Here is a 9486-nt window from a genome sequence, read left to right as displayed (position 1 = left end):
AAGTTTCACTGCAATGGGTGTGGAGGAGCAGTGGGCGTGATGGCACACACCTATTGCGCCTGCACTTGGGGGTGTCCTGAGCCCGCCCAGCCAGAGGCAGCCCTGGGTCTGTGCCTGGGACGGTGGATGAAGCTGGAAACTTCCTGGGCCAGCACCTTGGTGAAGATGTCCTGGGATAAAAGCCACATAAAAGCCGGACTGAGGTCTGAAAGACAGTCTCGAGGGCCCCGGCTGAGCCCCTGGATCTAGCTATGTCTGAAGCCAGGCTGCATGGTCGTTTTTGGTCATAGGGGCCAATCAATTTATGGGCCCAGCCAGGGGGTGAAGGCCTGTAACCCCTCCAGCTGGGAGGCTGAGTTAGGACGCTGCGTTCACGGCCAGCTGGAGCTACAGAGCAAGTTCGAGGCTGAGCTGGGCAACCCAGGAAGACTCAATCACCAGGCCATACGCAGATGTCACATACAACAGAAAAAGTATGTCTGCTACTCCTCGTGGGGAGTATTAAGGCTACCAGCTTGGGCCCGAGAGATGGCTCTGCGTGCGAGGATGCTTGTCACCAAGACTATGATCTGAGTACATAGTAGAGGGAGGAAAATTGATTCCTGATCATTGTCTTCTGACCTCCGCACGTGTGCCATGGCATGTGTGCTCCAACGCACACACACACACAAATGAATAAACGTAACAAATTTTAATTAAAAAGAGGGGCTGGAGAGATGGCTCAGTGGTCCTAGCCCACATGTTGTGACCCACAAGTCGGCTCACAGTATGGAACTCCAGTTCCAAGGGATCTGCGCCCTCTTGTGGCCTCTGCACACACTGCAGGCACACGGTTAACATGCAGGCAAAACACCCATACACATAAAAAAATTAACTAAAAAAAAATCTAAAGAGTGTCAGCTTTGTAAGATTCCCAGTGAGATTTAAATGATGTGACACAGAAGCATGGAGGGGTCTGTTCCTGTTAACAAAAAGAGTGCATGGGGTGGGGGATGTCCTTGTAGGTCTGCACTCACAGGGTGGCTGTGTGCCCCTGAGCCAAACACCCCCTGCACTTTGTTCAAAGCATGGGAGGAAGGTTGGGGGTGTGGTTCGGTGGCAGAGTGCTTGCCTACTATGCCTGAGGCCCTGGATTCCATTCCAGAACCGCAAGGAACACTAGAGGAGATGGACTGGGCCTTGGGCTGGGGTCAGCAGGTCTGTGTCCCTGTCATCATGAATTATGACTTATGAATTATGACATCACAATGCTTCGTTGTGACATCACTGCCCAACTATGCCATCACAGGTCTTCATAGGTTGGGTATTCCTAAAGAAACAACTTATTCTCAAAGAACCCCAGCTTGGTGACGTAGCACCACCGCACATGGTGGGAACTTCGGCTCTCTCCCAAAAAATGCTGTCCCACAGATCACCAGACTGGGGGGGAAAAAACATCAAAATTCACAGATGGCCCCAAACACAAGCAAATCACTTGCCCACCACTGTGAAGTCTGAAAATTTTAAGTGGAACTGTCCCAAGCCGGGGACTGTGCTCCAGCAAACTGTCTACCCCTCAGTCATTTATGAGCTGTGGGACCCCATGTGGTATCTGTCAAGTCCTCAGCCTTAGCGACACTTCAGGCAGGCAGGCAGGCACTGACTCCAGCATCCAGGTAGTGGAGAACACACCACAAGGAAGGACTGTGGCTGCTGGAGGGTGGGGCTGAAGGAGCCAGGGTGCTTCAGCTGGGAGAAGGGTGGGTAGTTTGGAGGTGGGGTGTGGCCTGAGATTGGAAAAAAAAAAATCAAAAACATTGCTTTTTTTAAATTTCTCTTTAGACAGGATCTCATGTAGCCTAGGGTTGCCTTGAACTCATTATGTAAACCTGAACTCTTGTTCATTTTGAGACAGTCTCACTATGCAGCTCTGGCTGTCCTGGGACTCGCTCTGCAGACCAGGCGGGCCTTGAACTCACTGAGATCCATTTGACCCTGCCTCTGAGGCTTGTGTGGCTAAAAGTCATCTTTTAATGCCGCCCAAATGAACCACAGTCTTTCTCAGTGACATTAATGAAGGTAGAGCAGGACATCTCGGGGAGGGACCATAGCAGATGCTCCCAAAGCTTCCCTGGACTCCCCAATCCTTTCTCACACAGCTCTGACCGGCTAGGGACTTCCTCCATGTTTCTCTCTGCCCCTTTAGGCAATTACTGCTTCCTGCCTGCTGATTGGCTGAAGCATCATACACGACACAACCTTGGCCAACAGTCTGAAGGCAGAGGCTAGGCTAAGGGGGTCCATGGCACAGGTTGAAGAGATGGAGGCAGAGTCATCCTCTTGTGTGTTCTGGAGGTGCCTGGGTTCAGGGCATATTGTGTCCCTGCGGGAAGCCAGTGTGGGAAAGCCTGGAGAACCTCACACGTGGTTGACACTGAAAACCTAAATGAATGGTAGAACCTGGCTCTTAATGAAACAGTCCTGGAATTAGCCAGCATCCGTGGGATGATAAATACTAATTTTTCTGTTGACTGGCTATCTCAACCACACAACTGTGTATGACCACTACAACCACAACTCTATTTAGTGTGGGAGTACCAAGAAGTCATCTTCATCCCTTCTAGTGGCCCAATTATATTCCATTATATAGATATACTGCTGTGGTATGGTCTTCCTGTATGCTGTGACTATGTGCTGCTACCACATAATTTAATTAAAAAGAGGGGCTGGAGAGATGGCTCAATGGTCCTAGGTCCTAGCCAACATGTTGTGATCCATATGGTTAATAAAGAAGCTATCATTCCGGGTGGTGGTGACACATGCCTTTAATCCCAGCACTCGGGAGGCAGAGCCAGGCAGATCTCTGTGAGTTCGAGGCCAGACTGGTCTACAGAGCAAGATCCAGGACAGGCACCAAAAACTACAGAGAAACCCTGTCTCAAAAAGTCATATATATATATATATATATATATGAAGAAGAAGAAGAAGAAGAAGAAGAAGAAGAAGAAGAAGAAGAAGAAAGAAGAAGAGGAAGAGGGAGGAGGAGGAGGAGGAGGAGGAGAAGAAGAAGAAGAAGAAGAAGAAGAAGAAGAAGAAGAAGAAGAAGCAGCAGCAGCAGCAGCAGCACACCACCGCCCTGGCCTATGACAAAACAGGTTATAACCAGATAACCAGGTGGGGAATCTAAGCAAAGAGACAGGAAGAAGGAAGGCAGGGTCAGAAGAGAGACACTGAGCACTGCTGGGGAGCAAGATGTAATGGAACACAGGTAAAGCCACAACATTTGTGGCGGTACATAGATGAATAGAAATGGGTTAATTTAAGATGTAAGAGCTAGCTAGCAATAAGCCTGAGCCTCGACCAAACAGTTTGTAATTAATATTAAGCCTCTGAGTGGTTATTTTATAAAAATGGCTGCAGCCAGGGCAGGACCTGGAAACTTCAGTCTACATTATACCACACTTTGTTTATCCATTTATCCCTAAGCCTGGGAAACTGAGGCTTATGACCATGCTTCAAAGACTCTGAAAATTCCTAAGGCAATGCTAGAGCCCAGTTCTCTGCTCTGAAAGGACAGCCTTCTGGAACATTCTCCCATGTTTTCAACCTCACTGTCCCAAATCAGAAGCACCCAAGTTAGACAGGACCCTCCCTGTGTCTCCAGCATGCATCTTCAGGGAATAGCCGGGTGCCATCTTGTTTTGTGATCACCCAAAGAACAAGCCCAGGACCTGGTCTTACATCCACAGGTATTTACACCTCAGCCAGAGTCAAGGAAGGATCAGCAGCAGCAAAACCCTCCTGCCCCACACCTGACCTAAGGGAAAGACACCTGGCCTGCCATTTGGCCCTTCCAGCTGTCCTGTGGTCCTGGGGAGGCTCAGCCAGGTTGGTCACCCTGTCTCCTGGTCACAAGATGGGCTCAGGCCTGTAATGACACCCCAAGTCCCTGAAATGCTTTCTGGGACTTCTGTTGAGAATGCTAAGTGGGCCGCCCTCTCTGGGCACTGATGTGGAAGGTGGCAGCAGGGCACCCTGGGAGGCTGGGCACCCACAGGATCCTGGACCCAACACAGAAGGAGAGTTGGGTTGTCAGGAAGGATGGTGACAGTCTGGCTTCCTCCTCACAGAGTGGTACACTCACCATCACGGCTTTTCTGTTACCATCTGTATCCTCCAACAAACAAGGACACAGAGGCTCAGAGAGGTAAATGACTCCATGCCACTCTCCACCACAAGATGCCATGGCCTGGGTTTAGGTAGAGGGGGAAAGCCAGTGTGCAGCCTGGGCCCTGGGCTCTGTTCACTATACCTTTAACTATGACCTCCTCAGATACCCATGCTCCCTGTGGATGCCTCCAAGGGTCAGAGGCGCTCGCCTGAGCTGGGGAGGTCAGAAGGGACACCACCACCACGGCCTCCTCTGTGAAGAGTCTGAGGTGTGTGAGGACCTCTCCTTGTGCCAGGAGAACACCAGCCTCCCAACCCCACTCCACAGCTACTCCCTCCCCAGCATCCCTGTCCCCACCAGCGTCTCTCCTCCCTGTGACTCCCCACAGCATCACATGTCTTCCCTCATCTCTGCTCCCACCACACAGCTCCATCCTCACCTGCCACCTCCTCCTCCACCAGGATCACACCCACCAGCACCTCCTCCATCTCCACCAGGATCACACCTACCACCTCCTCCTCATCCTCCACCAGGATCACACCCGCCACCTCCTCCTCCACCTCCTCCTCCTCCTCCTCCACCAGGATCACACCCACCACCACCTCCTCCACCTCCACCAGGATCACACCCACCACCTCCTCCTCATCCTCCACCAGGATCACACCCACCACCTCCTCCTCCTCCACCACCAGGATCACACCCACCACCTCCTCCACCTCCACCAGGATCACACCCACCACCTCCTCCACCTCCACCAGGATCACACCCACCACCACCACCTCCTCCACCTTCACCAGGATCACCTCCACCCCCACCAGGATCACACCCACCACCACCTCCTCCACCACCACCAGGATCACACCATCACCTCCTCCACCTCCACCAGGATCACACCCACCATCACCTCCTCCACCTCCACCAGGATCACACCCACCATCACCTCCTCCACCTCCACCAGGATCACACCCACCATCACCTCCTCCACCTCCACCAGGATCACCTCCACCTCCACTGGGATCACACCACTGGCCTTTTCCCTGGCACCAACACTCTGGTGCCTGGTTCTCATTCACAGGTTTCCAGCCCTCCCACCTCTCTTGGTGATACTGTACCGGTCACTCCCCCACTTCCGTCCTCATCCCCACCATCTCCACCATGAATACACGAACATTTATTGAGCACCAACGGCCCCATCTCTACAAAGTACAGAAGACCCACCCTAGCCAGGGCTAGCAGGCCAGGGCTTGGCTGCAGTGTCCCCGCAGCAGCTTCAGCCCTGGCTGGGTTCCAGCGGAGGGTGGGGTCCTGCCATGCCATTTTCCTGAGGACAGCAATAAATAACGCACAAGAAGGACAGGGGCCTGAGCCCTGCGAGCAGAGGGGCCCTGAGCTGGCTTAGATGACTCCATGGGAGTGAACGGATGGCCAGGAGCCCCATCCCTCATGTGGGGAGGGGCAGAGCTGAGGGCAGAAGCCTTGGTGGGGACCAGAGGGTCCTGGGGCCTCCTCCGAGTCTCCATAGGCCCTCGCCTCTGGGGGCACAAGTGGGAAGACACAGGCCAGATGCTGAAATGCGGTGGACAGGTGAAGGGAGCAAAGTCCAGGCTGGGTTGAATGCTCTGGCCCTGGGGCAGCTCCTAGAGCGGAGCATCCTCGGTCCTCCACTTGGGGGCATAACCCTGCTGATGGCCGTCACAGTTGGCATTCCCTAGGTTATCCAGGGGCACCACCACCTCGTCTGGGCTCGTGTTCTTGTTCAGTTCCACCACACGGGGCACCACTGAGGACCAACGATCTAGATCCAGAATACAGAGAGGGCAAGGGTTGATGGACGGCTTGTGCAAGCATTGAGCACCACTGAGTACTGGGCACTCTGCAGTCATTTATTGAGATAGGTATTATCATGTGCATTTTTTTTTTTTTTTTTTTTTGGTTTTTCGAGACAGGGTTTCTCTGTGTAGCTTTGCGCCTTTCCTGGATCTCACTCTGTAGACCAGGCTGGCCTCGAACTCACAGAGATCCGCCTGCCTCTGCCTCCCGAGTGCTGGGATTAAAGGCGTGTGCCACCACCGCCCGGCTATCATGTGCATTTTACAGAGGTGAAAATGGACTCAGAGAGGTCAAGATGCCTGCCCAGGAGCACACAGCAATACAAGGAAAAAAGATTGAAGACTGGGTCAGAAAGACCTGGGGCATGCCCTCTAACAGCGCCTCTTGCCTTTAAGGGTTAATTTAAAAAAAAAAAAAAAGGACTCCCCCCGCCATGGGGCTGCCCAGGATCTCTCATGTCACCCCAAACCCACCATCTGGCATCATGGAGCGGGGAAGGTTTTGGGGTAGAGTTGCACCACCCCATGCAGCAGGGGAACCCGCTGGTGGCCCCTCCCACCTTCCTACTCTCTGGATAGAACTGCTCAGAAACACCTGGGCCCCCCTGCCCAAATGCCACACTCACCCCTGCGGAGGCGCCCCACGGTGTGCGAGAAGCCATAGTACTGGTAGATGTCACTCTTGCCCGGGTCCTCGTTAATGATACCCAAGTTCTGGTTCCAGTGGGACCAGTTCACCTCGTCCACCCTGGCAGAGAGAAACAGGGTTTGCGGGGAGCCCGAAGATACTGTTCCTGTCCCCAACCCCATGCCACCTCCCTGACCTAGCACTTCCCAGCATGCCCCCCTCACATAACCAAACGTCCGCTCCAGTCACTTTCTATCCGTAACCCCATGAACGTCATCCACAGTGCTGGGGGATGTCACCAGTTTCCCAGACTCCTCAGCGCTCACACATTAGTCCCCTTCCCCGATCCTGTGACCGTCCGTCACGATGAGTTTGCTTGTCCCGGCCATTTATAGGAACATAAATGAAACTGTAGGCCACGTGGCCTTTCATGTCTGGCTTCTTTCATTTAGCAAGAAGCTCTCTACCTGTGGGTCATGACCCCTTTGGGGGTCACATATCAGATATCCATTTTATGATTCATAACAGTAGCAAAATTACAGTTATGAAGTAGCAACAAAAATAATGTCATGGTTGGGGGTCACCACAACATGAGGAACTGTAATAAAGGATCGCAGCTTTAGGAAGGTTGAGAACCACTGATTTAGCATGTTTTTAAGGTTCATCCACACTGTGGCAGGGATTAGAATTTCTTCCTTTTTAACAGCCAAATAATATTCCATTGTATGGATATACCACACTCTGTCTATTCATTCCTTAATGCATATATTCCTTGATACAGTTTCCTCTTTTTATTAGAACACTGGTAAAGTCTGGTGATGGTCTCTTGGCACAAATTGGCCCAATATAAGCTGTGTTTTTTAAAGTTATTTTTTGTTATTTTTCATACGGCCTCTGTTTGGGGAGTCACAGTTACAAAGGAGACTCAGCAAGGGAAATGCATTTGCTGTTACTATTTACTGATGAGGAACCCGAAGCGTGTGATGTGGAGCTTCTTTTCTGATGGTTACAAAGCTGGTCACAGAGCATCAGTTCTAGACCTCTGGGCGGGTGGTGTGTGTGTGTGTGTGTGTGTGTTACACTTCATTCCACAGATGAGCAACGTGATGGGGCCTGACTCCCAGGGGCATGCCATACTCTACGCTGGTTGGTGAGTTGTCAAGGAATAGTTTACCTTCTAACAGTAAAGGCATCAGGAATGTGGGTCACTCTGTAGATGAGTGGGGTTGTCCCAAGCCCCCAAGCTAAGGATCCCTCAGTCTCCCCATTTCGGCCACAACACAACCTCACAGGCAGTAGATGGAGGGTAATGCACTTATACGAGCCCCCCTCCATCCCTGCCAGCCCCCAATGAGGGGCCATGAAGCCCCTAGGCATCCCAACATCCCATCATGTATAGGATGCCAGCTTGAAAGTCCTGGGTGCCCAAAGAGGTGGTGCCATAACCGTGCCCACCTTGTAGTCAAAGGAACTGAGGCTGGGAGACCAAGATCCCCTGAAAGACTGAACCCTAGAACAGCCTATCAGAGCCTCAGGCTGCCATGGGTTGGAAACCCAGGTGCACATGGGAGGCCATCCCTCTGGAGCCCATCTTTCTGGGGCCCACCTCTCCAGGCCTCACCTGAAGCACCATCTGCGGTCTGGAGTGCCGTCCGAGCTCTTGCCTACAGTCACCATCTCTCCGGAGCGGAAGGCCTTCCTCAGGAACACGGGGAAGGAACGCTCAATGTCCAGGATGGTGGTGGCCCACTGCCAGAAGGAGGACACAAGTGCACCGGTAAGCTTCCCAGGCAGGTGCCTAGCTTATGGCAGCCACGGGCCAAAGAAACTCCTTCTTTCTTTAAGACAGGTCTCAGGTAGCCCAAGCTAGCCTCAAACTCCCTGTGTAGCTAAGGCTGGCCTCGACTGCCTGATCCCCCTGCCTTCACCTCCCAAATGCTGGGATGTATGTGTGTACCGCCATGCATGATTTTAAAATAACAGGTCTTTTTTGTTGTGTTTTTTTCTGTGGCCCTGGCTGTCCTGGAACTCCCTCTGTAGAGCAGGCTGGCCTTGAACTCAGAGATCCACCTACCTCTGCCGACTGGGATTAGAGGCATGGGCCACCACACTCAGCTTAAACAATAAATCTTCTGAATGGCTGGGCCAGCCTCAGGGGCCTCCTGCCTAGAACAACCTCCATAAACCCACTTTTCCAGGGAACCCTTCGGGAGAACTAAGCAAAAGAGACCCAAGGCAGAATGGCCAGCAAACTTGCTCAAGTCATAGTAGCAGTGGACACTCTCTAGGGACTGCTGAGGAGGAGCAGGGCTGCGTACAGCAGGGGACAGCCTCCCCAGCTGGTACAGCGCCTCTCACTCACCCAGGCCTGCCAGGCAGGGAGCTAGGCTGCCATTGCCTGGGCCCCAGCCCTTCACAGAAGGGCCAGAAGCTGGGGCTTAAAAGGGGTGGGGGAGGGCTGCTTCACTTTTACATGAGACTTTTTGAAAATAGGGTGGTCTGGGGCTCAGAGAAGAAGCGACACGGGAAAGCTATGGGCAGACCCATATGGGTTCCTTCATACTCAGGCCAGAAGGGTGACCGGGTGAGAGGTGACCTTAGGTTTGACGGTCACTGTTAATTTCCAGGCTGGTGGATGCTCATGGCCCTGGAGTCCCTGTTTTCCAGAATCACAGAGAACCTCCTTCAGGGAGCAGCTCCCCAGCCACAGGCTCCTCCATCCCTGAGCCGAGAAAAGGCCCCCAGGAGAATGTTAAAGTGTTCACAAGGGGGTATCGCAGGCCCACTTTGTTCACGTAGATGGGCATGTTGGAACAAGTGTGCCAAATCACAAATGCAAGGGAAGTCAGAGGGCACCCAATGGTGCAGCACCGGCTTCC

General features: G+C 52.7%; 1 protein-coding gene across 2 annotated transcripts in view; it reads right to left on the bottom strand.

Annotated features, from left to right (window-relative positions):
* Positions 1–5299: 5299 nt before the first annotated feature.
* Positions 5300–9486, bottom strand: part of Trpv4 (transient receptor potential cation channel subfamily V member 4) — a 44500-nt gene continuing 40313 nt past the window's right edge. Inside the window, exons 14-16 of one of the 2 annotated variants that reach the window (XM_036172029.1) lie at positions 8229–8356; positions 6606–6727; positions 5300–5945 (exon numbers count right to left, since the gene is read on the bottom strand). In XM_036172029.1, coding sequence (XP_036027922.1) covers positions 5788–5945; positions 6606–6727; positions 8229–8356 — 408 coding nt within the window. In that variant the 3' untranslated portion in view covers positions 5300–5787. Of the gene's footprint in view, positions 5946–6217; positions 6280–6605; positions 6728–8228; positions 8357–9486 lie in introns of those variants that run through there. The other variant, XM_036172031.1, reaches the window with a different exon arrangement.

Source organism: Onychomys torridus, chromosome 22 (assembly GCF_903995425.1).
Source record: "Onychomys torridus chromosome 22, mOncTor1.1, whole genome shotgun sequence".
In the NCBI taxonomy this organism is placed as follows: Eukaryota; Metazoa; Chordata; class Mammalia; order Rodentia; family Cricetidae; genus Onychomys; species Onychomys torridus.
The sequence above is the reverse complement of the archived record's forward strand: the minus strand, read 5'-3'. Positions and strand labels throughout refer to the sequence as shown.